Here is a 27,033-nt window from a genome sequence, read left to right as displayed (position 1 = left end):
TTGCAACGAAAAGTCGACTTAGCTAGATAAATTACGACATCTAGTGTTACCTAGGCAGTTCGCTAGCTTTACTAGGTTATGAATTACGATCTCATGACATGCACACACCCATCTCATTATAATGGATCAAGATAGCAGTAGTATAAACAAACAACCCTCTAACATAGTCATATTTATCTATCTACAACTTCCCCTCCCGTTTTCCACCCTCGCCTTGGCCTTCATTAGCCTCCCTCCCCCCAACAAACCTCACATGCCCATACCCCCTCCACCCATCATTATGCTGTCCCAAAATCACCCTCTTCCTTGCAAAGTCCTTCGTATGGTGATAATCATCATGATCCTGGATACTCTCCCACCCAACATAAACCACATAAGCCTCGTATCCCTCAACAGGCTCCGCAATCCAGCCCCCCGTACACCCCAGACAACCCTTCACAGAGGGAACGAGAGTTGTCCACAGCGCCCAAGTCTTTTCCCACCCCGGCGCTGAGGTCGTGAGGTATATGGCCGTGCCGGTTACCGGTGCAGAGGAGATAGTTGCGGGGTTAGTGGTGAAGTTCTGGAGAGCGCAGTGGTGTACTGATACCAGTTTTTCTAGCTCTTGTTGTGATTGTGAAGGGTGGAGAGGGGCGAGAATGGATGTTAGGCCCTTCCATTGTGGTGAGGATAGGAAGGCGTAGTGCTGGTTTAGTGTTTCCCGGGCTATACCGTGCCGTCATTAACCAATGGTTTTTTTTTTTCTATTTTTGTACTAACTGGGGAATGATATAGGCAGTGTAGATGAAGAATTGGATATAACTCACCAACAAGAACCTGTACCTTCCATGCCTCCTCAACATGTCGCCCCCAGTAGAGTCTGCGAAAGCCATGCCAATTCTGCAGGGCATCAAGCGCCTGGTTCCAAATTTTCCCGTCGGGCGAGGCCGGGTCCTCGATTGTCGCGGTTTCGCGGATGGGGAGGGTGATTATCTGCGTTGGGACTGCTGGGGTTGGGGCTGCGAGGGGCGGACTGCGGATTGTGTGGTTTTGGGTGGTGGTTTCACGGTATGTGTGTGTTGGGATATGCATTTTGCTGGATGGAATGCGGCAAATGGTTTGGTTGTGTTGGTTTATGGGTGAGAGTGGAGAGGGTTGAGATACGCTGTAGAAGTTGGAGAAGACTGGGGCGGAACGGATGTCATAGTTTATGCTAAACTTGCGGTAACGGGTAGATGGCGGGGAAGTCTGCACATCTTACGCAGAAGGCGCCTTAGTAGCGTTGGCTGACTCGACGTCTTGTGATGCTGGCTGGATGGTCCGAGATACCGTTTGCCGAGGAGCACGCTCTTCTCAGCCTGTAGTGCCTCGAAAGGAATGCTATTATTGGGGGCCTTAAAGGGTACAGTAACTGGTTTCTACAATAGATTCATACTACACTATCACAGTCCTGTAGCTATAACCACCGAGTAAACTATGGCTAGATCTTAGGGTTGAAACGCCGCTTAAACCTACCAAAATCACCCCCAGCATTAGGATTGATGGCATTATCATACGCCCAATTCGTTAGTCCAATTGGGTAGCTTTGAATGTCAGCTTCTTCATACCTCCCAGGTAGAGAGACTACTTACCAGCTCTCGACCAAGAACGCCATGGTGTCATCCGGTACACGCTCCGGACGCAAGACTTTCTTCATTGCGTTCTCCGTTTCAGACGCTGACAAGCCGTGAGGACTAAGGACGTTGTTTAGTCCGCTCATGCCGTACAGCTGCGGTGGTACGCGGGATAGATCGAATCCTCCGCTCAGGACAGACGAGAACTCGGACATGGTGTTTCGATGGAAATATGGGATTTGGAACGTATCTTCCATGACCATCCACCTAGGGCCGAGGACAAGGAAGTCAACGGCAGCGTGGTCTGGCTTGTCGGATGGGCAGGAGAGAACAACGTAGATTGATGGATCCTATATACTTGGTTAAGGCTTAACCAAGACAATGCATTTGGAGTACTTACCTGGTGATCATAAAGGGTCGACCCCATCGGCATGAATTTTCCTAAAATCGTCAGCTTTTACCTCAGGCAAATCAGAGATCACTCACCCAAATCATACTTGAAAGGATAGTACGTCCCATGCCATGCAACAGCATTAAACGCACTCCCTTTCATCTCCGTCTTATGAACCTGACCCCCAAACTTGGCAACAACCTCCGTGACCTCTTCTGTATCAACATATCGAGCCTTTGGAATCTCAAAGTCCCGCACATTCGCGAGTCCCAGTGATCCGATCGGACCAAGCTCAGGAACATCAAAATGTCCAGAATACGCCTCGATTACATGTCCACGAGATGGCCCAGAAGGCAGCGATACCCGGAACCGAATCCCCCTAGGGACGACACAGATCTCACGCGGACGTACCCGCATGTCACCCAGCTCCGTCTGGATATCCAACGCCCCGATCTGTGGCACAATGAGCATATCGCCGTCGGCAGAGTAAAAGGCCTGCTTCTCGTCCATGCTAACTCCACAGGTGAAGAAATAGTAAGCTACGCCATTCTTCGTGGTTGGATCCCCTGCGCCCCCGATCATCTGCAACCCATCCAGAAAAGTCTTGTCTTTCTTGACTTGGGCCGGTGGCCATATAAGCTGGTCAGGGACGAAGCTGAGCTCTGAGTGCAGGCGGTGGCTTAACGGGTGGTCAGGGACTCTAGTCCACCCAGACTGCGCAGTAGATGGAAGAATCCGGTATAGGAATGTCTGCTTGTTCAAGGCCCGTTTAGCTGTGAAGGAAGTTCCGCTGATGCGCTCAGGGTATAGACCTAGAGCATGGCGTTGGGGAAGACTCTGGGGTCGTGGAAGCGCATCTTTCACGGCCTCTGACCTGACTTATGGTTAGAAGATGCACAGTTCTGATCGGCAGCCAAGGCACAGTTCGTACTCATGGTATGAATTGAGAGTGGTGTGGTATGCAAACGGATCCTCGATGGCAAACTTCGATCCCGGCATTTTGTAGCTTCTTACCTGGTTGTAATATAAGGTCTGTATTGTATATCGCTTTCAAAAGAGGTCAGTCAGGCTATGACAAGATGGATATTTCAGGATTCAGCTGGATATAAGCCTCTGACAACGTTCGAGTAGCCGAGGAGCCGTTTCCAGGAAGGAGCAGAGGGCAGCTGCAACACTTACTCATGGTGAATGACAGAGAACTAACACTCCAGTGGGTGAGCTTCGACGATCAAATGGCCCCATCGTTCATCCCCGCAGGATCCGCAGCGCTTGTGTTGTCAGCCTGAAGAATGTGATGGGGCTTTGACCGAGGAGATTAGCGGGCACCAATAATAACAGTGATGGACAGTGCAAAACCTCAGAAGGTTGAAGGTGGCTGGCTTGGGGTGCGGGAAAAGAAGGAAACCTCATCGGGCAAGACCGTCATTTTATGATGTCTCGACTTGGAACCGTTGAACGACTAACGCTGGCAAACGAAGTTGACCTCAGCCTCCACCTTTATTTCTACACACTGGATTATCAAAATTCCGTATCCTAACAATCAGTTCAGCGTGCCTGAACTATAGTAGTATTCAGGGTATCCATATAAGCGTTCTATGTGCTGTCTTAGATCACATCGCCAAAGGCAGAAAAAGCATGCTACCGTGCAAAATCCCAAATATGCGCCAGGAACCAATAGTGCCTCGTTAGAAATGTACCCTGGGCGCTTAGGGCTCCATTTCCCGTGGGTTGTGCCGAGATCCCTATTCTCATCTCCAATGCTAATACTGTACATAATATACAACCAATGGTGACCACTGGTGTGTTGGTGGTGCGTCTGTGAGAGGACGTAAGGTTGGTCTTCCGCCGCTGATAGGCCTGTCGATTTGTAAGTAAATATTCAGCAGAAGATGCAGATACAGACGGCCATACCTTCGCCATTATATCTCAAATTGAAGTTTTCCCATCTATTTGCGAGGGCTCTTGGCCGTCTGACGCGTCGCAGCCTCCTGGTCTAACTCTTCCTGCTTCAGAACCTCCTCGCCATTGTCCGATGCCCAGATATCAAGAAAGTCCTTGCCGCCAAATGCCCTATCCACTGTGTAGGTCTTGTTGTTCCGCTCGATATCGTGGGTGTATCTGCTCTTCGTAGGGGCCATGACTTTTGTCACGAATGGTGTGAGCTGCAGACAGCATTAGTCTTTATCCATAAAATGACTGAAGCGCAATGCGATTGATAATTCACCTTGAAGTCCTTCAAATTCTCCGGGACAGCATACGTGCGGACTTTCTTCCAGTCAATCACGTACGATCCATTCTTCGCAAAATAACCCATCGACCCGGTCCGGTTTCCCTTGTAAAAGCCACCATTGACCTGTTTCGTAGTCAAGCGCAAGCGCGCCATCATCGGCTGTGAAGGTCGTACCATATTGACGATGTAGGAGGACAAAACAATTGCGCAACTCCTTCTGGCTAGTCAGGCTATTCTCGTCGTCGGCTGGGATGCGGAGGATGAAAGTCGAAGTCGGTTGGCGGTCGGCCGAACTCTCCGCCTTGCCAAGCAAATTATTTTTTTCTGCCGCATCGATAAGGAAAATTGTTGCACCACCACTTGAGAAGCTCCTCAACGCATTAGATCTTGCCGAGGACTTTTCTTTTTGTGTCTGTGTGTTTTTCTTCTGTAGCGTCTTCTCTATCTAGGCGCACAATGCCTCGCAAACACACCCAACAGCGGGGTCCCCGAGACGACAAGGCCAAGAAACAGCCCGCCCAGAAGCGAAAATCCGGAAAGATTCTCAATGCCTTTTCTATCGCAGAAGCTCAGAACCCAACAAGGGCTAAGATCCGACGAAGCCGGTTAGGCGGTGATGATGACTACTTCAAGCGCAAGCGAAACACCGGCCAAGACGACGACGAGGGCTCAGATGGGCCGGGCAACAAGCGTCGCCGCACGGGCGATGACGAGGGTTCCGACATAGACTCTAACGCTGGAAGTGATGGTGAAGGACACCAATGGAAGATTGGTGTGGACAGTGATAATGATAGCGAGTTGGATAGTGACGAGGCGATGGGCTCGAGTGATGACGAGAGATTCGAAGGCTTCACTTTCCGAGGGAGCTCAACGTACAACGCTAAGCCGAAGGCGAAGGCCCAGAAGCCAAACCGTGGGCGGAAGCTCGACCTATCGGAAGGCGAGGGCGAGTCTGATGCCGACGAAGACATGGATGAGGACGACGATGATCTCGGAGAGGACGCCATCGACCTGGTCGCTGCGTGGGATATGAATGCCGCTGAAGAGAAAGCGGAGGCTAAGAAAGCTGCAAATTCCAAAAAGCGCGAAGAGAGTGAAGAATCTGAAGAGGATGCTTCTGAAAGCGAAGACGACAGCGATTCTGATGACGAAAAGGAGGATTCTGAATTAGAAATGTCCGACGACGAAGCTGGTGGGGATGGACTCTCAAAACTACAGAGTTTTGTGGATTCTATGGATACAAGCGCTGCTTCTAAACCGCAAAAAAGAACCAAAAGTGGCCAGGAATACCTGAACCCGACGGAGTTTGGACTGGCACCCTCTCGAAAACTTACAGTTGCCGATCTCCTTCCATCCGTCACGGATTCGCGCCTCAAGAACTCGCTCAAACATGTCGACTCTGCCGTTTCCTCTCAAAAGACCTCTACAGGAATCCCTGGCAAATTAGATGCACCTCTCGCCAAGCGGCAGCAGGACCGCATTGACCGAGAGGCGGCATATGAGAAGAGCAAAGAGACTCTCGGGCGATGGATTGAGACAGTCAAGGCGAACCGTCGAGCCGAACACCTCACGTTTCCTCTTCCTGATCCAGATGCCCAGATGACGCATAGCATGGGTGTTGTTCAGCCGCAAACTGGCCTTGAAAACACCATTAAGGATATTCTTGTTGAGAGTGGTCTCGCTGATGCGCAAGGAAAGTCCGCAGAGGATCAAGTGCAGGAGTTTGAGGAACTGCAAGCGCGCAAACTGCCTATTGAGGAAATTCGAGCTCGACGAGCCGAGCTGCGCAAGCACCGTGACCTCATGTTCAGGGAAGAGGTCAGAGCTAAGCGGATTAAGAAAATCAAGAGCAAGTCTTTCCGCCGAGTTCATCGAAAGGAGCAAGAGAGAATGGAGGAGAAGGAGCGGCAAGCTCTCCTCGATGCTGGGGTGGATCTAGAGGAACAGGACCGGGAGAAGAATGAACGACTCAGAGCCGAGGCAAGAATGGGTAACAAGCACAAGGAGAGCAAGTGGGCAAAGAGTCTGAAGCAGACTGGCAGAACCGCGTGGGATGAAGACGCCCGACACGGTGCTGTTGAGCTAGCACAGCGGGAAGAAGAGTTACGGCAGCGCATTGAAGGGAAGCGCGTGTCCAGAGGTGGTGAAGACTACCTTGGATCCAGCTCTGAATCCGACTCTGAAGACGAAAACCCTTGGGAAGAGCAAAATTCTGACACAGAGAAGCGCAAGCTCCTCAAGAAACTCAGCAAGCTTGAAGACGGTGATGCTGCTAATGAGGAGGCCAAGGGTCCTCATGCCAAGTTATTGTCTATGAAGTTCATGCAGAACGCAGAGGCTGCCCGCAAAGCCGAAAATGACGCCGAAGTTCGCCGCTTAAACCGCGAACTACATGGCGAGGACTCTCAGTCTGAAGCTGAATCTGAAGAGGGCCGACGCAAGTTCGGTGTCTCGGACAAGAAGGCCGAAAAAGACAAGGGCAAGAAACAGAGCAACCGCAATGAGTTTGAGGAAGCACCAGGATCAGACGAAGAAGCGGAACGTGATGCTGAACGGGAAACCGAGACCAAAGCCAAGGGCGCCTCAGGTACCAAGGCTAAAACAACAGCTAAAGCCACTGACAAGCCACGCGCTCCTCCGCAGATTGATGCTGCTCCTCAGAACGAGTCTGACGACGAAGAGGACAACCCTTGGCTCATGGCATCATCAGGAAACAAACGCCGCTCAAAGACAAACGACGCCCAGCAAACCGTCGACATCATTCCAGACAGCACAGCCCCGGCAAAATCCAACTCTAAAAAGCCTGCCGCAGTTGCAAAGACCAAGGCAGCGGCACGCCAAAACAATGCGGAGGAAGAAGCCGACAGCGAGGACGAGGTCCCCGTGCTTCTCAAGAACCACGACCTCGTGAAGCGAGCATTTGCTGGAGACGAGGTAGTCCAAGAATTCGAGCAAGAGAAGCTTGACACCATCGAAGACGAGGGTGACAAGGTGATTGACGAAACCCTTCCCGGCTGGGGCAGCTGGACCGGCGATGGGGTGAGCAGGAAGGAAAAGCAGAGGCAGAAGCGCGTCTTGACCAAGGTTGAGGGAATCAAGCCCGAAAAGCGAAAGGACGCCAAACTCTCGCGCGTCATCATCAACGAGAAGCGTATCAAGAAGGTAAGAGATCAATCAACCTTTGTTCGAGGCCGTGGTGTCATTGTCATGAACTAACGCATTTATTTTTTTTATAGAACAACAAGTACCTGGCCAATCAACTCCCCCACCCCTTCGAGTCGAAGCAGCAGTACGAGCGATCTCTCCGTGTCCCTATCGGTCCGGAGTGGTCTACAAAGGAAACTTTCCAATCGTCCACCAAGCCTCGGGTTATGGTCAAACAGGGCGTCATCAAGCCTATGGAGAAGCCCATGGTTTAGTTGCGTTCTACTTGTTGGTTGTTAGTTGGCAGGTATGTGCTGTATCCTTCTGGGAACAGGATATGCCGTGGATTATAAAATTTTTGCATCAACGATACCATTCATCATTTCGTGAGAGTATATAGATAGGGGCTGAATAAAATACACTCTTGGATACCCAGATTGTACCCCAGCTACGGCAATACCCAATATTCCACAAATAACATCCTATCAATCCTAAGCTTCTAGCCTCCGCACCAGCACCAGCAACTAGCCTTACCAAGTTACCAGAAGCCCACTCCTGTTTCGGCCTCTCGGGCTGCCATCGTAGATGGGCCACTCCCTTAACTGCCTAATTCCTCACAAGTCCCGAGCTCGCCGACTCAAGGCCGTCCGCGGAAAACCCTAACTTCGGCTAAACTGCTACTTGGGTTCATGTTTCAGTAACAGGCCGACTCCAGCTGCCGCTCCAGCTCCAGCCTAGTAGCAGATCACTAGATTCTCTTAGTCAAGTTCCGGAATTACGTCGTTCGGAGCTACGCTGCTGCTGGACACCGCATGTAGAGATGTCGTGTGACCGGGGCGCGCTATAGAGTAAGACGCTTATGCCAAGCTTTCGGTGCGCGGTTCCTGATTCCGGTCTCTTAGTGCTCTGGGCTTCTCCGATATATAACTAGTGCAAAAGTGGGGTCGGTCTCTGGCACCTTCCAGTATGATTAGTAGGTTAGGTGGTGTGGCTACGGAAGTAGAAAAAGCTGTAGTTCAGAATTCGTAGATTCTCATATTCTAGAGAAAGTTATGCCATATATATATCGAACCCTGTATTTTGCTTGACCGTAGACTTCGTTCTCAGTTTGATCGTCATCTTTCACACAAGATGAGGCCCGAACAGACAACAGACGGGCGACCTTTCGGGGAGCGAAAAAACGAAAGGTCCTCCACTCCACAACCCAACATGATTTGGATAATCTAAGTAAGATATCTGAATCCCTTGTGCATCCGGAGACTCTCATCCGGATCTTCACCGACCACCACATCAGCAACGGGACGCCCGGCACTAACATCCGCGATCTCTGCCTCGGCAAGCTTCTTGTTCAGGTTCTCCAAGACAAGCTTGAACACGAAGCACCCGATGATCGTGAATCCGAACATGGCGGTGACGATACCGTAGCTGTTGCGGTATCCGTTGGCCGTAAGGTCCCAGACGTATGAGCCTGCGACGTTGCCGAGCTGGGAGAAGGCGTTGACCAGGGCAATTGCGACGGCACGCTTGGCTGGTGGGCGCGGGAAGGATGAACTGATCCAGGAGTAGAATACGATAAAACTGGCGGGTGTTAGTGGGTTGTTTGAGTTTGGTTGGTTTGGTAGTAGCTTACCCAGCGTAGGAGGCGGCTTGGAGGAAGAGAGCAACGTAACGAGCTGCGACGTTGAGCGTTGACATGCAGATGATGAACCCGACCAAGCCGATGCAGATGGGGCCGACGATGTGCCAGAACTGGAAAGGGTTGTTAGATAATTTGGGATTTTGGGATTAAGGAAGGCTGGCTGGAGTGGAACAAACCTTCTCCTGGTATCGATCGGAGCTCCAAGCAACGCAGAGCGAGAAGAGGCAAGAGAAAACCCATGGAGGGGCACTCATGAGCAAAGTTGGGACGTATCCGAAGCCAAGGGTCTCGGTGAGAGAGGGCTAGAATACCATGTTAGACTTGGAATGTGGTGAGATTGTAATGGAGAGACTTACGAAGAAGGCGTTGAAGGAAAGGCCAACGACGTAAGCGGTAAAGGTGAACATCATGATGTAGATTTTGACATCCTTGAGAGCCATCCACAGGCCATCCCAGGGCCCTTGGTCCTCGGAATCAACATCAGCCTCGCCGACATCTTCAGTCATTCGGATCTGAGCGACAAGGAGTTCCTCCTCGGTGAAACCGCGGGTGTTGGTGGGTAGATCGGGGAGAATAAATGCCGAAGAGATGGCAATTGTCATCGTAGCAGCTCCCTCAACTAGCAAAAAGGGCCCTGGTCAACCGGCTGTGCGTGCAATTATTGGGAAAGAAACTTACTCCAGAAGAGCCAACGCCATGCGGCATGGCCAAGGGTGCCCTGCATGTTGGACAGAACTCCAGCACCGACAAGGGCAGAGAAGGCGTTCGAGATAAGGTTACCGCAGAAAAGGATAGCATTCCGCACCGTAAGTTCTTTGCGAGTGTACCATTTTGACAAAATCATCAGGGCACCGGGCAGGAAAGCAGCCTCCACGAAGCCCAGGAAGAAACGGATAGCGACCATGCCGCTGAAGTTGGTTACAACGCCCGACAAAGTCGAGACAAGACCCCAAAGGAGCATGACCAGTGAGATGTATAGAGAGGGCCGCTGAATTCGGTTGATGAGGATGTTAGACGGGACCTGCATCAGAATGTACCCGACGTAGAGAATGCTAAGGCAGGTAGCGTATTCGCTGTAGTTCATGTCCAGATCTTCCTGGAGACCCTTGAGACGAGCAGCAGCCATGTTGTTTCGGTCGAGGTAGTTCATGATGTAGATGAGAACGAAGATGGAGCAGCGAGCATCGAGCTTGCGCTTCATGGTCTTCTCAACCTGAGCCCGTCGTGCCGGGTCCATTCCAGCAGACGCTACGGCAGGATTGGACCCTTCCATGGTCTCGACGGTGGGCTTCTCGAGCTGAACGGCATCAGAGCCGTGTTTGGATACCTCGTCCGCCATGGCTTGTGTGTTGGCAGGAGAGATAGTCAGGGGGTGAGGAGTGAGGGAGGTGTATTGGAAGACTTCCGGGGTTGCGAGACCCCAGATATGGGGTCCGGGGGGTGCAGGTATTTGATTGTCTCTGGAGCAGGGGTCGGTGACATTCCGATAAATCCCCAGTCCCCGAATCCCAACGTATCAAGCGGAGACTCGGGTCTCAACCGTGGGTACGCTACCACATGGGGATAGACAGCCGGTACCAAGGTCGGCACGCATGGCCAATATCCGGCAGGCCTCGGGAAAGCGGTGGTCCGGCAGCACTACGGTAACAAGCCATCGATGATGCACTGGAGAGTAACGCGACTCCATTTTGCGCGGAGCAGCCAGTATCAAAGTAGTGTGTGGGCAGCATTGTATAAAATTGTGGAGCGTGGGAGCGTGGGGGCACAGCTCGGGGGCGTGGGGGTCACCGAGTGGGATCCCTCAACTTCGCAGTGCTGGACGGCGTGGGGGTCCGGAGAGCAAGGTTCTGAAATCTCTGCTGTGCTGCTGATTTGCTGCAATCCCGAATTTCGCCTGCTCCCGATCCCGATAACTCGCTCAGGGTCGGTTAAAGGAGGCCCATTCTCCAGGGCCTTCCAATCAAGCGACGCCGCAATGTCTTCCCCGCCGAATTTCCCTGGCCGAATGTGATTCTCGGCTCAGGCTCTCTCCGGGTTTCGGCCGTGCGAGTTGCTCCCAGCGTACCAAGGTTTGCTTCAACTCAATTATCATGGGGAGGGGAAATGTTGTTGTAGTCTTGCAAGCTGGATTCAGTTGCTCTGTTAGTCATACCACGGCCCGGGATGCCGGTGTTTACCCGGTTACACCAACCTGTAACTGCAGTCTGTCGAGTACTGCTAGTATGCTTTAAGTATGGGGTGATCCTTCAGCCAAACCCCGGGGATCGGGGAGAGATGTCGGTATTCATTTCCTGTGGTGGTTCATTATATATTTTTATGCCACTCCGTATAGGAATGTAAGTTTAAGTTCCAGGGATCAGCGAAGTCGGATATTATTTTTAAAGGGACTTGACAGAATGGATACTAATTAGACCACTGATAATAACTGTGTCGCGTCTTTTTAACTGTAGCAATTTTTCACGTGCTTCTACTTGTGAAGAGGCGGTTCTCTCCTACTTCCCTGCTTAGTAGTATACTCCCAGTCAGTCTAGCATCAATCCGATTTCTAATCCCCCCTTCCCCAATAGTTAGCTATTCATTTTACGATCACACTACTGAATCAGTTGGCCCGAAGACAGGGATATCCCAAATGATGCCGAATAGTCCAGGGTGCGGTCATCTGCGGTGTTCGAGATGATTTGGTCTGCTGTTCAACCCCGCGACAGCCACTGTAACCTCGCACCACCTGGTCACCATCCACGCTCGCCCGCCACCGCCCACATGGATCTCATGAGGCTTTAATATACTATCATCACCACCATCGAAATGCGATCTCACTTTGGTCACCTCGGAGGCGATTCGTCATGGAAGGCACGCCAAGCTTGGCGGCGCATTCCACCCTCTTAGTCCAGCCGCCGAGATGATAAACAACAGGCATCTGGAACCCAAATCGAGGCCCCGTGGATCAGGTCGATCAGATTCAGACTCTGGAAAGATCTTGTCATGGAGGGCACGGTCTTGGGTTGCTCGTCCGGGGTTGACAAGCAGACGTCTGGGGATATTTTAGCTGCCTGTGCTGCTCCACCTTTTCGTCCCTCATCCAACTGCGTCATTTCAACTTCCACCACTTGTCCATCCCCAACGTTACAATCGACAAGCTTCAATATTATCAGCCGGATTAATCAGTCATCCATTGTAAGTTTCCGCTGCCGATCCCTTTTTGGCTCGTGGTTTTGAGATGCGGTCACGTTCCGCTGGGGGCGCTGCCCACATTCCATGCTCCCTACATTGTTTTCGTGGCCACTGTCGACGGAGTCATGCTGTTTGTTTTGACTCAAGTCTTTCCAACATGCTCACGTCTGCATAGGTCACATTCTTGCGGGTACGTTGCAGCCCCAGGTCTGCGTACACCTCCCAAGCCGAGCATACCTCCTCGCTGAAACAGAGTTGTTACTTTGTTTCCTTAGGCTAGCAGAATTCCCATCAGGCTAGTCAGGAATCCGGGAGTAATTAGGTCTGGTGAGCCATTGCCTTTTTATTCACCATGTTGTCCTTCGCGTTGTTTCGTTTTTATTGTTGTTGCATTCACTCTAATTCGGCCCCCTCTCGCTCCCGCGTTCACACCCTCTTTGGGCAAACCATCCCGGTTCCCGTCACACTCCTTTGCAGGTTGCCTGTCATTCACAATATAATATCCCCGGGTTCACATTGGACCCTGGCTGTCTTGGGTAGCATTGTGTGCTGCCAGTCACTCTTTTATACACTTTCCCAGGTCCCGATTGCGGGCTGCTCAGATGGGATATTATTGTTCACTTTGAATTGTTACCCACGATCATTGCTATAAAGACTGTTTCTTGTTTATCTACTGTTTTGTTTCTTTGGACTTTGTGCATCCAACGCCCTGTCAAGATGGAGTCAAACCCCTGGAAGCGCATGTCGAGCGTGCTAATAGGTCTTCTCGCCGCAAAGGCAGTGTACTCCGCCCCAACTCCGACTTCCTCTGAATCGGCCACTTTCTCTGAAAAGACCCAATACCCGCCGTCAATCCAAGGCGGAAGGGTCTTGCCACCCCAGACTGAAGGTGTAAGTACTCAAGGGCGATCTGTTGGTTCTTTCTAATGAGAACAGGTCTACCATACCGAGCTTGATCGTGTAGGCCATATATTACAAAAGCCCACCGGCACGTCCTCGCCTGGAAGATTTCAAGCTGCACCGCAGATACTTGGAAGTATCGGCGAGCCTTATCCTCTTCTTGGTTGGCTATTTCCCGGCCAGGACTCATCGGAGAGCCCCAAACCGGAGCCATCTGCGTCGTCTGATATCACAACGCCCAGCTCTACTGCGGCCGAAACCGCTACGCACGACGTTGTTGAAGAGCCCACTGGAGCCAGCGAACCATCTGGCGAGCAAGAATCCACCCCGCAGACAAGTACTGCACAAGCAAGCACATCAGCAACACAAGCTGTTCAAGGTTCGTAACTTGCCAACAGACATCAGGATCCCGCTAACAGGGATACACTCAAGGCCCAATGGCAGCGAGCCAGGATGCGTTTGTCCCGGGCGCAACCGGTGCAGTCCCGGAGGCTATCACCTCGCGGGATGACCATCCAGTGCCTAAGAAAGGAGTGGTGAGTCCTCTTCCAGGGAGGTCTGTATCAGTGGTACTGACAGGTATAGAACTCCTCGAGCCCAATTGAGACAAACAAATTCCATAGCGCCCTTTTTCTAGGAACGCAGACTAATGCTACCTTTACGCACCCTTACACACTGGCATGGTCTAAAGGCAGCGGGAATCTGACAAGTTTCGGCATGACTGTCTCCCACGCTGAAGCGGACGCCGTTGCCACCGGCCCGACAAATGACAAAATCCCAGGAAACCCTGTTTCCTACTACATCAATCCAATTGGAATCCAGTCAATCATATTCTCGGCTACTGAGCTTACTCAATCTACTGTACTAACCTCGGAGAACCCCTCGCCTTTCGCCGCCGATGCTGTCCTGCGGCCGCAAAGCGGGTCTTCCTCGAAAATTACTATCCCCGTTGTCCAGGGCATGGCATACGTGAGCGCAGTCTACACTCAGCTGCAGCCAGTGCTTCAAAGCGGCGTTCATTTCCGTGAAGTGGTAAACGCTGATTCACCCAGGAATGGCATCTTCAAATATCGCGCCACTCTCGAGAATGGCGCTGTTTGGCTCATTTATGTTACCCCAGGCGATGGAAAGGATCCTAACCTCAAGTTGGAATCAAGTACTGATTTGCGCGGCCCTACTGGATGGTCAGGCACTATCCAAGTTGCGAAGAATCCGGCCGGGTCTTCTGGAGAGAGCCTCTTCGACAACTCATCCGGAGTCTACGCCACCGCGGCCGCTGTTTCTGGAGGTGTTGATGGTGAGACAGGAACATACCGCCTCACCTGGACTAAGGCTGGCAAGGATGCTCCAAGCACACCTCTAATGATGTATGCTCTACCTCACCATGTTGCGGCGTTTGACACTCAGACCCAAGGTCGGGCTGTCAACATCACACTTCGCACCACCACAAAGGGCACTGCGAAGGCTGTCATCGGAGAAACTTGGACTATGGTAGAACCCGATCTCCCAACTAGTATGGGTTTCGGCCCGTGGGTTGCGGCTTCGGGTAACTCCCCCCAACTCAGCGATGCATCAAAGTCAGTGATTCAAGAGGCTGCTACTACGGAGCTCAAACAGGACATTGATGGCCAGAGCAACCTGAACAGCATGTACTACAGCGGTAAAGCCTTGAGCAAGTTCGCGACCATTATATACACTGTGGACAAGCTCGTTGGTGATAGCGCCGCGGCGGCACCTGCTCTTGACAAGCTAAAGCAGGCCTTTGCCCGTTTTGTGCAGAACAAACAGCAGTTCCCATTGGTCTACGACACCGTGTGGAAGGGCGTAGTGTCCTCCGCAAGTTACGGCGGCGATGAGGGTGCTGACTTTGGAAACACCCTTTACAACGACCACCACTTCCACTATGGATACTTCATCCATGCCGCTGCGATCATTGGAGCCCTTGACCCGAGCTGGATCGAGGCGAACCGTGACTGGGTCAACATGCTTGTTCGGGATTCCGGCAACGCAGCAACCAACGACCCCTTGTTCCCCTTCTCCCGTGGTTTTGATTGGTATCACGGTCACTCATGGGCCAAGGGTCTCTTCGAGTCTTTCGACGGTAAGGACCAAGAATCATCCTCGGAAGATGCCATGTATGCGTACGCTCTCAAGATGTGGGGAAAGACAAGCGGCGATGCGAGCCTGGAAGCCAGAGGAAACCTGATGTTGGGTGTCTTGCGCCGCAGCTTCCACAACTATTTCCTCATGGACAGCGACAACGTCAACCAGCCCGCCAACTTCATCGCCAACAAGGTTACTGGAATCGTAAGTAAACTACCGACATATTTCAGTGAACAAGCGCAGCACTAACCTAGCAATCTCAGTTATTCGAGAACAAGGTCGACCACACCACCTACTTCGGTGCCAACCTCGAATATATCCAAGGGTACCACCCACTATTCACCCTTCCCACGCTTAAGCAACAAAAACTAACAGTGCAATAGAATCCACATGCTCCCCCTCCTCCCCTCTTCCTCCTACGTCCGCAGCCAGAAGTTCGTGCGTGAGGAATGGGACGCAATGTTCGCATCCAACGCCTCCACGCCCGCTGAAAAGGTCGAGGGCGGCTGGAAGGGCGTCCTCTACGCAAACCTGGCTCTCATCGACCCAGCCGCTTCCTGGAACTATTTCGCACAGCCCAACTTTGACTACGGCTCAATTGACGGTGGGGCGTCGCGGACGTGGTACCTCGCATTTGCTGCAGGTGAGTTTATCTTATATATACTCCGGACCGGAAATGGAGAATTCAGCCGCTCATACATATTGTTTTATAGGACTTGGCGGTGGCTCGGCCTCGTAATTTTTTTTTTACCCCTTCTTTTATCAGATCTGTCGATATTTTATATCTAGATAGACTAAGATGTTTTACCTCGCTCTCAGGAAGAGGATGTCTTTCGTTAACCGTACATATCACGGCAGTTTACAATTTTGATTTTGAATTTTTACCTTATGATACCTCTGTAGTCTGTTCGGTTCGCAGCTAGAATTCATTCACTAGTAGTACACACTACGTACACTAGTCGGTTGCCTGACCGTATTTCGCTTCCTCGTCGTGGGCAAGCCGTCTCACCTCAGCGTGAAATATTACGGCACGTAGCAGGAAGGTACGTATTTCGACCCGACAGGACCTACGTGGCTCATGAACGCCGCGAACATGGCTGATGAGGGCTGCGTAGTGGCTGACGTCATGCTCATTGTGGCTTGCGTATCTCCATTGCAGGGGGTCAAGAAATGCCCGTTCCGTTTGGAGACTAACTGAAAAGGGATGGAGGAGTCTCGCTCTCAAACCTTGATCCAGGGAGGAAGGCAGGGTCCATTAAGAGGTGAGCTATTTCTCCAAACGGATAATAGCGGTCGGGGAAGTCACGGTGAGTTGTCAACTTAATCGTCGTGATGGAACGAAATATAAAGAGACAAGAATACGCTAGCAGTTAGTGTTTTGCGAAAAAAACAGGCCAAGACAGGCCAAGACAGACAAATCCGGACCCTGGATCGTCTGGTCGTTTTTCTCTCCTAGGAACTGTTATTGCTTGGTTTTTGAGCATTTTGGTTTTTAGCTTTGGGGGCAGCCCGAGACACCTTTCCCCGTACTGCATGGAATGGAGAGCGTGGGAACTAAGATCCATGTCGATAAATGTGGCAGTGCTGAAAGAGGAGAGGGGTTGCGATCTTATAACAGTTTACAATCCAAAGCCAGGTGGTCGATAATGCAGCGGAAATTGGCCAGGCCACTTAGAGTGGGGAGTTGGGCGATCGAGTGAGGCTGTGCAGAGGAGCTCCAATGCATCGGTCGGTCTTGTCTCCAGAATGCGGCCAATGGGATGAGGTGACCGGGCAATGAAGTCAATTTTTCCAGCCACAGGCGCATGCCAACCACGGAGTGCTCTTCACACTCATCCACCCTCGAGACCCTGATTCCTCCGTGATACTCATTAATCTCCCGTGCTACCAAGCAAAGACCTCTCCCTCCCGACCTTCCAAGACTGAACCAGTCCTCCCTTCTCCGTTTGCCGAATTCTTGTCACCCGACCAAGCCACCGTCACTTCTCCAATGTGTAAGTACTGGTACTCTCCATCCATCTCTATCCGAAGCTCCCAACTCAGATCTCTCTTCATCCACCTCGCCATCGATTTCCATCTCCTATTGTTGAATTGATCCCTTATTTCCCCTCCTTCCATCATATCTCTGCTTTGACTTCGGGCTCTGTTTCCTCTTGTCTTGCAAGGATCCACACTGCTGGTTTCTTTCAGTGTTCTGGATCGCACTCTCTTTGAGCTGATTGTTTCGTCTTTGTCATTCATCCAGACTGCTTGTTTTTTTCCCTTCAATTCTTCTGTCTCTCTCCATCTCTCCCTCTTCCCCCTCCTTTACTGCAGCTCGTTCAGCATTTAATGTGCTTACCAGCCTCGGCAAACCGTTCTGAGAACCTACCTGACCGAGGACCGACCTGAGCTAACACCACTTGTGTGCTACCTGGCCAGCTTCGCAAAGCATCTTTTCTAGTTTTAAAAGACACTCCTGGGGTCCAACAAGAAGGATGACTGGTCTTTCAACAACCAATGGCCTATCAGAGCCCAATGAACAGGATGCCCTAATCGGCGATTCTCGCCGCAATTCAACCCAGCAGAAGCCAGAGCGCCACTGGACCAACTGGCCGTCTCATGCTGCGCACTTGACCTGGCAGGTGCTTGTGCGCGACTATGTCAACGTTCTTCTGGTTTTTGTCCCATTGGGCATCATTGCCGGTGTTCTCAAGTGGGATAGTGTAACGGTCTTCGCCCTGAACTTCCTCGCGATCGTCCCGCTTGCTTCGCTGCTCAGTTTCGTAACGGAGGAATTGGCTGCAACCCTAGGCCAGGCTCTCGGTGGGCTGATGAATGCGACGTTTGGAAATGCCGTTGAGCTGATTGTATGACCCCCTTCTTCCTTGCTCTTGTGTATCCGGGCGGATTTTGGACTAACAGATTTCGTTGATAGGTCAGCATCATTGCCCTTAAAGAAAACCAGATCCGCGTTGTCCAAGCCAGTATGCTTGGAAGCATCCTCTCCAACATCCTTCTCGTTCTCGGCTGCTGTTTCTTCGTTGGTGGCCTCCGTTATCCGGAGCAAACTTTCAATAGCACAGTCGCATCCACCATGTCTTCTCTCATGACCGTCTCGTCCGCGTCGTTGATTATTCCTGCTACGCTCTACGCTTCATTGACATCCAGCAAGTCCGACAAGACTGAAACGCATATTCTATTCCTGTCTCACTGGACCGCTATCATTCTCCTCGTTCTCTACATCATCTACCTTTTCTTCCAACTCAAGTCGCACTCGCAACTTTTCGAAGAAGTAAACCATGAGACAGCTGGAGACCCAGAAGCCGCAGGAGAGGGCGTTCCGGAGGAAGAGGAGGAACATTTGCTTAACCCGTGGGCCGCTAGCGTTGCCTTGGTCGTTGTGACGATTCTTGTTGCAATCTGCGCCGACTACTTGGTTGGAAGCATTGATAGCATTGTGGACAAGACTGGCATGACCCGGACTTTCATTGGTCTCATTCTGATCCCCATTGTCGGAAACGCAGCAGAGCATGTGACTGCGGTTGTGGTCGCCTGGAAGGGCAAGATGGATCTTGCCATTGGCGTTGCCATCGGGAGCAGTATCCAGATTGCTCTGTTCGTCACTCCCTTCCTCGTCATCTTGGGTTGGATTATGGATGTCGAAATGACCCTCCACTTCCATATCTTCGAGACTGTATCCTTCTTTATCTCAGGGTTGGTCGTGACATACCTCATCCAAGACGGCAAGTCCAACTACCTTGAAGGCTGCCTGTGCTTGGGAATGTAAGTTGAATCTACCCTGCTATTATGTTATTATAAAACAATCTCACTAATTGGGTACAGGTACTTGATCTTAGCACTTGCCTTCTGGGTGTACCCGGACAGCGCGGATGATGGTGCTCTCTTCCACCCTTAAACGTGGTAATTACGTTGAGCGTGATTTGGAGACACCCTCGAAGGATTTTTGACCTGTTCGGCCGACCCTCTGAATGATCCATACTACTATATGCCGTTTCCTATCTTACTAAATGCCAAAAAGCGCTCGTTTAACGCATTTGGCCAATCGATCTGCTCAGAAATCTACCAACTCTCTTTTATACACCTCTATCCCTTTTTGAAGACCTGATTCGGGCCGGACTGCTTAATTATTGCACTGCGGGTCAGTTATCATACGTGTACAGCGAGTCCTCAGGGCTCATCTAGTTGAATTTTGTTTCTTAATGTTGACTTTGGCGCGGAAAACGGGGTGGCTTAAACAGGATTTGGGAATTTTGTATCACTCCAGCCGGTCATTGGTGCCTTTTCTTATCTGTACGAGTTTAGTCATCGGAGTAATTATCCTCAATTATCAAACAAAAGTGCCTTGTTTAAGTTGCGTCCAAAGAGAAACCTATGATTTCACATTGACAGTGAATTCTTGGCAGCACGGAGAATGGATGACTAAGCGCATGTGGAGAGGAAAATCGTTCGCCGACAGGAAACATCAACGCCTGCGAGCCGGCATCACTCACCATCCACACTACTCTACACGCTTGTAGAACCCAATTCCAGATACAGATACCCAAAAATGCCGCCCCGGCTCAACCTCTTCGCCGCCAGGACGGCAGTCCCTGTCTTCCGCCAACCCACCACACCACAGCGCTCCATCGCATCCGCTTTTATTCGAACCAACGCCGCACCATGCACACAATCCGGCGCCCAGCGACGATGGAACTCATCGGGCTCTGACGATAAGAAGAAATTAGAAGATGCGCAGCACGCGGCTGATCCGTTGCCGCATGTTAGCCAGGAGGCTGCCGAGATCAATAACATTATGGACAAGGAGAAGAGGTGTGATGGGACGCCGTCAAGCCCGGAGCTGGAGCAGGGGACGATGGTTTCAGAGGTATGTATTCGACGAAGACAAGACAAGACAAGGCATCTATATGGTTCCGTCTTGTTGGGAAAAGCTTGGATATTGGATTTGACATTAACGTACCCGTGTCACGCAGATTCTCTCCCGCGATAAGGAAGCTCAGAAGCACGCGCCCAAGGTATTCCAGGACCAGATGAACAAGGGCCCGTCCGGGTCTCGCTCATTTTCGACATCTGCTCGTCGTCTACAGGTTGAGAGGCAACCCGGTGCTGGGCCTGAAGAGCCTATCTCTGATACTGAGCAGGCCGCTCTGTTCCAGAACATTATTTCAGAAGCCACCCAGGAACCAGAGGAGCTGGCCCCCGGGTTGAAGTATAAGGCGCCCAAGTCGCTTCCGCGGACGGAGAACTTCCGGTACCGGTATGAGCCGGTCGTCGAGCAGTTCACCAAGAACCTTATGCAGGATGGGAAGTTGGCGACTGCGCAAAAGGTATGTTCGGTCTTTCAGGTCTAGGTCTTCTGGGCGGACAGCGCCGTGAAAGCTGAATCAGTAGCTAATTGTACATATAGAACATGTCCATCATCCTCGACCACCTTCGCTCCTCACCAGCCCCCCAAGTCAACCCTAACCGGCCTCTCCTTCCCGGTCCCCCCACCCCCCAGCTCCCACTCAACCCAATCCTCTACCTATCCCTCATCGTCGACTCTGTCGCCCCGCTCATCAAACTGCACAACGCAAAAGGTATCGCCGGTGGTGGCCAAACGCTGCAAGTCCCCATCGCACTCGCGGAGCGCCAGCGCCGCAGGGCCGCCATTGGGTGGATCATCGATGCGTCGAAGAAGCGGCGGGACGCGAAATTCGCGCACCGCGTTGCGAACGAGCTTGTTGCTGTTGCGGAGGGAAGGAGCGGTGTCTGGGAGAAGAGGGACGGTGTGCATAAGCTTGGTATCGCGGGTCGTGTGAATATTGGAGCTAAGGCCAACAAGAGAGGGAAGGGGTTCTAGGCGGGTAGTTGCTAGCTTGGAACTACTTCTTCCAAACTGCTAGGATGCTAGACAGGGGTCAATTTCCCTGTTGCATCTGCCGCCATATTTTGTATTTATAAGAATAGGATTTTTGTTGAGCATTTCCTTTTTATAACTATGTCAGATGTGTACAATTGAACTGCAATTAAGCAATTACTTGAGTGGGACTAATGGTCCGTACCATATATGCGGAACTAAAAGTATACGGTGTATAGTAGTGGTCCTAAACATAATTGCAGTTGTGCCCTGAGCACAACCGAAGAATGGGATATATAGTGGAAGTACACAGGATGACTGTGAAAAGCATAGAAGATAAAAATTACACCCTCAATCCGTTTATACCAGATAAACTCGCCACTAATCCGCAATACTATCTAATGGCTATACTAAACGGAGAAATAAAATACACTCTCATTCTGCATACGGCTCTGACCAGAATATTAGACAATCCCAACAAAAGAGATGGCTACACCTAGCGCACGAGCTAGGATTCTCAGGAGTCGGATTCATTCTCATCACTTGCGTCATAATCCATGGATTCCTCGAGCTGGGGTTCTCCAGTGACAGGTTTCTGCTCATCACGTCTTTCATAATCCATGTAATCCCCAAGCTGGGATTGTTCGGAGGGAGGTCCTCGCCTGATAAGTATACCGAGACATTGGATACAAAGCACCTGTTTCGCAGAGACAAACGCTGCTAGCATCTTGAAGAGATTTGAAGCTTCTAGGGCTCAGAGGCCATCGAGATTGCACTTGCGGTCGAAATATATGGCATCTTCTATGCAAATACTTCGTAGTGGCCAAGGAAGCTATTCCCGATCAGGCAACCTGCTGGACCCGTGGGCGGTGCACCTGAAGTCAAAAGCCAGGAACTCGAGGTCCGTCCATCCGTGCAAATCTCATTGCAAAGTGAGCTTCCCGGCTTCGGTAGTGCGCGTACGCTGTCCCTAGAGCCGTAATCACGAGTTCTGAATGCCCATTACCTTCGCCCATACTGGGGGATTCGAGTTCCAGTTGCTGAGTTCTTGTCCCTCGACCGAACTCCACTCTTGAGCCGCGACCGAAGACCAGCGAGCGATTCACGCCTACCACACCGCACACCGTGTCGTCGAATGCAGGTGGACAAGGAGTGGCACGCTTCGCTTCTGCGACGAGTGCCCCAGCTGACGAAGTTCGCGTGAACCCCGCTTCGCAAGATATCGAGCTCGTCGAGTATCCCGCCCGACGTACCACGGGGCCCCCACACCACAGTCAACTCACGAAAGTCGGGTCTCGAACCCCTCAACCTTCCCAACCTCAACCCTTTCAGAAAACAGGCCATCGTCCGTCAGGTCGTCTCCGCTGGGGCCAGCCTGTAAATCTCCGTTACTGGGTAGAAGCCCTTCATCGTCGCTCTGAAAAGACCGAAGACTGCGACACAACAACTCTCAGGATGAAGTTTTCTCACAGCATCCAGTTCAATGCCGTTCCGGACTGGAGTGCGTATTATATCGCCTATAGCAATCTAAAGAAACTGTGCGTTGGAAACTCCCCGAGCGGCTATTTGCCGCGTTATACACCTCCCCTTTTCCCGTTTATATCTTTGGGGGGGCGTGTGACGTGATTGCCGTGCTTGTGTAGCTTTTGATCAACACCATGCTAATAAAGTATTCGCGATGCAGGATATATTCGTTGGAACAACAGGCCCATCGAGTCAATGAACCAGGGACTGACGTCGAGTCCGCGCCTTTGCTCGACAGTACACCAAGTGCCGATAAAATATTTCTGCAGGCTCTCGATGCGGAGTTGGATAAGATACGCTCTTTCTATCGTGCGAAAGAGTTGGACATCTTCACGGAGGTTGACGATGTTATGAGAGATGCGGAGGAATACACAGCAAAGGCAGCTGGGGCCAACATGAACCCGATGCACGATGGCATGGCCAAAGCGAGAAGGATGAGTACGGGATCCGGACAATATCAGCCAGGCGACTTTGGTCTTGATCATGAAAGACGCCAGAGCACGACCAGCGAGCCAGCTGCTGACGAGGATGACGAGGATAGCGATGAGGACGCTGCGCGTCCATCATTAGGCCAGTCACACAGTGCCCACTTCGATGATGACCGTGCCGATGATATGAGAAGCTCAATCTGGACAGATTCTAGGTACGGCTTTAGCAGTCAGGGGTTTAATAGGCGCGGGACTCAGCCCGATCAGTTCACCACCGATCCGACGCTGCTAGATCTCTACAACTCCGCAGCTTCCCTGAAAAAACGGATCGTTGCTGTTTATGTTTCTCTCTGTGGATTGAAGTCGTATATCCAGTTGAATAAGACTGGCTTCTCCAAGGCCCTGAAGAAGTACGACAAGACCGTGGATCGCAATCTGCGGCGGGAGTACATGGCCTCCGCCGTATCTTCGGCCTACCCTTTCCTAAACTCGACCATGGAAAAAGTCGAGGGATTTATCAACCAGATCGAGACCCTATATGCGGATTTGACTACGAATGGCGACCTGTCTCTGGCCAAGCGCGAGCTTCGCTTGCACCTTAGGGAGCATGTCGTATGGGAGAGGAACACTGTATGGAGAGAAATGATTGGCATTGAAAGGAAAGCTCAAGCTGCCAATGTTGGTATTCGCCGGACTCTTCTAGGAGGGGACGAGGATCCTGCAGAGGCGCGCCGACAGGGTGATGAACAAGTAGCTCCGAGCAAGGAATTCCGGACACCATTTGGAGTGATTAGTGCGCCAACCTGGCTGTGGAGCGCAAACTTTGCAACTCTTGTTTTGGTGATAATCGTATTCGCGGTGCTACTCTCGGTGCCGATCATGCAGAAGCCCGAACAGCAAAACTGTTTGGCGATGCTCGTTTTCGTGAGCTTACTATGGGCCACTGAGGTGAGTCTGGATAGATGCCATTTATCTGAAGAACACGCTGACCACAATCTAGGTTATCCCGCTGTTCGTAACTTCATTACTTATTCCGTTCCTCGTCGTGCTGCTCGGCATCCTGAAATCAGATGATAAGCCTTATAAGCGTTTGGGACCGAAAGAGGCTACCACTGTTGCCTTTGGCTCCATGTGGACCCCTGTTATCATGCTGCTTTTGGGCGGATTTACCATAGCCGCAGCGTTATCAAAGCACGACATCGCGCGACGTATGGCGATGTTTGTACTGAGTAAAGCCGGGTCTAACCACCGTGTTGTGCTGCTCACCAACATGTTTGTGAGCATGTTTCTCAGCATGTGGATTAGTAACGTAGCATCCCCGGTTCTCTGCTATTCAATCATTCAGGTTAGCAATCTCTCTATGTATTGTGAACTCCAGCTAATGCACTTGCAGCCTCTATTGCGCAACCTTCCGCCGGATTCCAAATTTGCCAAAGCGTTGGTTCTAGGCATTGCGCTGGCTGCTAATGTCGGTGGTGCAGCGTCACCAATTGCCTCTCCGCAGAACATTATCGCCCTCCAGAACATGTATCCCTCCATCAGCTGGGGTACATGGTTTTTCATCTCGTTGCCCGTCTGTATTATCTCGATTCTGTTAATCTGGGTGCTTCTACTGGTTACCTTCCGCCCAGGCCGGGATACTACGATTGTGCCCATTAAGCCATTGAAAGATAACTTCAGTGGCCTACAATACTTCATTAGTATTGTCACGCTAACCACAATCGGCTTATGGTGTGGCAGCCACCAGCTCGAGCATGTGTTTGGCGACATGGGTGTGATTGCGATCATCCCCATTGTGCTATTTTTCGGTACCGGAATTCTGAACAAGGAGGATTTCAACAATTTCCTATGGACAATCATCATTCTTGCCGCTGGCGGGCTCTGCCTCGGCAAGGCAGTGACATCTTCGGGGCTGCTGCAAACCATGGCAGAAAGCATCCGGGAGCGGGTCCAAGATTTCAGTCTCTACGGAGTACTGATTGTATTTTCGGCGCTGATTCTGGTCGTTGCGACGTTCATTTCGCACACTGTCGCAGCGTTGATCATGCTCCCTCTCGTGCGACAGATTGGCGTCAGTATGGACGACCCACACCCGAATCTGCTGGTGATGGCTAGCGCGTTGATGTGCTCAGTGGCCATGGCTCTGCCGACCAGTGGATTCCCAAACATGAGTATGTGAACCCTTTATTGGTTGTTTCGCGTTTCAAGACTAATGAATGTTCTAGCCGCCATTATGACGGAGGTGCCGCAGACTGGCCAGCGCTATTTGCGAGTGCGACACTTCTTCACGCGGGGTATCCCTGCCAGTCTGATGTCATGGGCAGTGGTCGTCACAATTGGTTATGGACTGATGCGTGTTGCCGGATTGTAGAAACTGCCTCCTCAACCCACACAATGTACTATTCTCCTCGCATATGCTAGATCTCAGGTTTGTTTTGAGTTACGGGATATAAAGGTTGCATCTGAATATTGATTCATTTTACATAGAATACAATGTATGCAATCGTCAAGATAGAACAAATGACACGCCTGTATTAAACGGTAAAATGAAGCGAGGCGACTTGCAAAAAGAAAAGAGAAAGAAGAACGACGGATCTAGAGCCAGTGCTAGAAAGCCAATCCACCGCAAAAGCGAAACCAAAATACAAAGCCCAAGTTCGTGAACAACATGACATATTGAGCTGGCACCAATCAATAGTCACCAGCACTCATGGTCAGAAGGCAGCAGACCCCGGCCATCATTTACTAATTCCTAATCAGTCAGTCAGCATATCTACCCAGCGTCCGTGGTATGAACACACAAAGCAAGGGGAGGGGAAAAAAAAGACACGTACAATAATCCGAGTGTCAAGTCACCATGGATCTTCGCCTTCAGCTGCACCTCAATGTCAAGGTTGATGTCCAGCCTGAGTCTCAATTGCTCATCACTGCCCTTGCCTTCTTTCCCTTCTCCCTCGCTCTTCCCTCCACCGAGAACGCCTCCAACGGCCTTGCCCGCGCTCCCCGTGACTCCGTTTACTGCATTGCCTGCTGTGCTCTGCACCAGGTCACCGGCCTGGTCGACGCCGCCGAGGCCGCCGAGGGGGCCGTCTGATTGCTGCTTACGCCGGCGCTGTTGACGGACTGGGCGTCTGCGTTTTGGCTGCTCGGGCTCGCGCTCCATCTCGGGGCGCTGGATGTCTTCTGTGTCGGAGTCGTTTTGGTTGGGGGCTTGTTCGGGGGCGGGTTGGCCGAACTCTTGGTCGGACTCTTGGTTTGAATAGTCGGCCATTGCGAAGGAGGTTTTCAAAAGAGGGTTTTATATTATGGTGGGAGGGGGTAGTGGGGTATATGTAGTGTATATAGGCCAGAGTAGATGAGGTGCAGAGGAGATAAGTGTGTGGGTAAGGAGGGTAATGGTATGCAGTATCACAGGGGATTTCCTTCGTCCAACATCAGGTATTATAATTTATAACCCTTCCAACCCTGCAACACGCATCTGGTGGGTAGGGTTAATCAAAATTACTTCACGAGCGGACAGCGTCATTGTTTCCCGGAATAGCTGGCCCGATCTTGACCGCAATATCTGCGAGGGAAGCTATGATGAAAGAGGCACCGCAGTATGACTTGGAGGAAAGGCCAGCCCACCCAGAGGATAAGATGGCGCCGGGGGTGGGCAAGACATGACGTCTTTGGAGCAGGGATTGTCAGATCGGTGCAGGTGCCGACCCCATCGCAGCCCGCGCGATGGAGTAAATTAGGCGTCGTCAGAATCCTCTTTCTCGCGCCGTTGCAAATCTTGCTTGAGCACAGATGAATGCAGTCCAGCCAGCCAATCACGCCTGGCCCGTGCTCTGCATTTGTTTCGATCTCTCCAGGTTGTTCCAAGGTTGGAGTCGGTACCACTTCGCGGCACTGCCTGGTTGGATAAAATTAGGTGGCTTGCCACCCCGTTATTTTTTAATTATCTCCTGAGATTTGACAGGGCGGATCCTTGGGTCGCATGTTTCTTTACACGCATGCTTTTTCTGCCTTTTGGGCCAGGGACATGAATGGATGATGAATCAGACACCCAGGTGGAGCTGGAGGAAAT

General features: G+C 51.4%; 9 protein-coding genes across 9 annotated transcripts; 4 read left to right on the top strand and 5 right to left on the bottom strand.

Annotated features, from left to right (window-relative positions):
- Positions 1 to 101: 101 nt before the first annotated feature.
- ASPVEDRAFT_35989 (uncharacterized protein) lies at positions 102 to 1,186 on the bottom strand. Its single transcript, XM_040811106.1, has 2 exons — positions 807 to 1,186; positions 102 to 705 (listed from the first exon to the last, which is right to left on the bottom strand). The coding sequence occupies exons 1-2, from the start codon at positions 1,069 to 1,071 to the stop codon at positions 182 to 184; spliced, it is 789 nt and encodes a 262-aa protein (XP_040662355.1). The 5' UTR covers positions 1,072 to 1,186; the 3' UTR covers positions 102 to 181.
- A 273-nt stretch (positions 1,187 to 1,459) lies between these two features.
- ASPVEDRAFT_48751 (uncharacterized protein) lies at positions 1,460 to 2,982 on the bottom strand (the record flags this gene model as incomplete). Its single annotated transcript, XM_040814069.1, has 5 exons — positions 1,460 to 1,562; positions 1,611 to 1,942; positions 1,993 to 2,033; positions 2,079 to 2,857; positions 2,915 to 2,982. The coding sequence occupies 5 exons, from the start codon at positions 2,980 to 2,982 to the stop codon at positions 1,460 to 1,462; spliced, it is 1,323 nt and encodes a 440-aa protein (XP_040662354.1).
- Positions 2,983 to 3,474: 492 nt separating this feature from the next.
- Positions 3,475 to 4,459, bottom strand: ASPVEDRAFT_35985 (mitochondrial 54S ribosomal protein mL41). Its single transcript, XM_040811105.1, has 3 exons — positions 4,208 to 4,459; positions 3,895 to 4,145; positions 3,475 to 3,840 (listed from the first exon to the last, which is right to left on the bottom strand). The coding sequence occupies exons 1-2, from the start codon at positions 4,388 to 4,390 to the stop codon at positions 3,930 to 3,932; spliced, it is 399 nt and encodes a 132-aa protein (XP_040662353.1). The 5' UTR covers positions 4,391 to 4,459; the 3' UTR covers positions 3,475 to 3,840; positions 3,895 to 3,929.
- Positions 4,460 to 4,576: 117 nt separating this feature from the next.
- Positions 4,577 to 7,833, top strand: ASPVEDRAFT_158171 (UTP14 family protein). The gene is made up of 2 exons (XM_040808555.1): positions 4,577 to 7,375; positions 7,450 to 7,833. The coding sequence occupies exons 1-2, from the start codon at positions 4,670 to 4,672 to the stop codon at positions 7,630 to 7,632; spliced, it is 2,889 nt and encodes a 962-aa protein (XP_040662352.1). The 5' UTR covers positions 4,577 to 4,669; the 3' UTR covers positions 7,633 to 7,833.
- A 747-nt stretch (positions 7,834 to 8,580) lies between these two features.
- On the bottom strand, positions 8,581 to 10,335 carry ASPVEDRAFT_48748 (uncharacterized protein; the record flags this gene model as incomplete). The annotated part of the gene is made up of 5 exons (XM_040814068.1): positions 8,581 to 8,935; positions 8,988 to 9,106; positions 9,173 to 9,298; positions 9,353 to 9,615; positions 9,675 to 10,335. The coding sequence occupies 5 exons, from the start codon at positions 10,333 to 10,335 to the stop codon at positions 8,581 to 8,583; spliced, it is 1,524 nt and encodes a 507-aa protein (XP_040662351.1).
- A 2,549-nt stretch (positions 10,336 to 12,884) lies between these two features.
- On the top strand, positions 12,885 to 15,959 carry ASPVEDRAFT_121132 (uncharacterized protein; the record flags this gene model as incomplete). The annotated part of the gene is made up of 6 exons (XM_040805856.1): positions 12,885 to 13,058; positions 13,104 to 13,446; positions 13,500 to 13,603; positions 13,653 to 15,374; positions 15,434 to 15,495; positions 15,554 to 15,959. The coding sequence occupies 6 exons, from the start codon at positions 12,885 to 12,887 to the stop codon at positions 15,957 to 15,959; spliced, it is 2,811 nt and encodes a 936-aa protein (XP_040662350.1).
- Positions 15,960 to 17,647: 1,688 nt separating this feature from the next.
- Positions 17,648 to 19,068, top strand: ASPVEDRAFT_78352 (calcium/proton exchanger; the record flags this gene model as incomplete). Its single annotated transcript, XM_040816530.1, has 3 exons — positions 17,648 to 18,019; positions 18,088 to 18,935; positions 18,996 to 19,068. 3 exons carry the CDS (start codon positions 17,648 to 17,650, stop codon positions 19,066 to 19,068), a joined length of 1,293 nt encoding a protein of 430 aa, XP_040662349.1.
- Positions 19,069 to 19,719: 651 nt separating this feature from the next.
- ASPVEDRAFT_48745 (putative plasma membrane phosphate transporter Pho87) lies at positions 19,720 to 25,332 on the top strand (the record flags this gene model as incomplete). Its single annotated transcript, XM_040814067.1, has 8 exons — positions 19,720 to 20,037; positions 20,144 to 20,497; positions 20,578 to 20,967; positions 22,099 to 22,547; positions 22,694 to 23,909; positions 23,962 to 24,306; positions 24,355 to 25,132; positions 25,187 to 25,332. The coding sequence occupies 8 exons, from the start codon at positions 19,720 to 19,722 to the stop codon at positions 25,330 to 25,332; spliced, it is 3,996 nt and encodes a 1,331-aa protein (XP_040662348.1).
- A 402-nt stretch (positions 25,333 to 25,734) lies between these two features.
- Positions 25,735 to 26,232, bottom strand: ASPVEDRAFT_23589 (uncharacterized protein; the record flags this gene model as incomplete). The annotated part of the gene is made up of 1 exon (XM_040809563.1): positions 25,735 to 26,232. One exon carries the CDS (start codon positions 26,230 to 26,232, stop codon positions 25,735 to 25,737), a length of 498 nt encoding a protein of 165 aa, XP_040662347.1.
- Positions 26,233 to 27,033: the final 801 nt, after the last annotated feature.

This window comes from Aspergillus versicolor (assembly GCF_001890125.1).
Source record: "Aspergillus versicolor CBS 583.65 unplaced genomic scaffold ASPVEscaffold_1, whole genome shotgun sequence".
Lineage (NCBI taxonomy): Eukaryota > Fungi > Ascomycota > Eurotiomycetes > Eurotiales > Aspergillaceae > Aspergillus > Aspergillus versicolor.
Note: the sequence above shows the minus strand (reverse complement) of the source record. Positions and strands in the feature narration are given on the sequence as shown.

Bases quoted from the DNA above. Each gene is read 5' to 3' on its own strand.
- ASPVEDRAFT_35989 (XM_040811106.1), bottom strand. From the start codon at position 1,071: ATGCATATCCCAACACACACATACCGTGAAACCACCACCCAAAACCAC. The intron at 706-806 runs GTGAGTTATATC...GGCACGGTATAG, and splicing joins GAAGGTACAGGTTCTTGTTG to CCCGGGAAACACTAAACCAG.
- ASPVEDRAFT_35985 (XM_040811105.1), bottom strand. From the start codon at position 4,390: ATGGTACGACCTTCACAGCCGATGATGGCGCGCTTGCGCTTGACTACG. The intron at 4,146-4,207 runs GTGAATTATCAA...TGCTGTCTGCAG, and splicing joins AGAATTTGAAGGACTTCAAG to CTCACACCATTCGTGACAAA.
- ASPVEDRAFT_158171 (XM_040808555.1), top strand. From the start codon at position 4,670: ATGCCTCGCAAACACACCCAACAGCGGGGTCCCCGAGACGACAAGGCC. The intron at 7,376-7,449 runs GTAAGAGATCAA...TTTTTTTTATAG, and splicing joins ACGAGAAGCGTATCAAGAAG to AACAACAAGTACCTGGCCAA.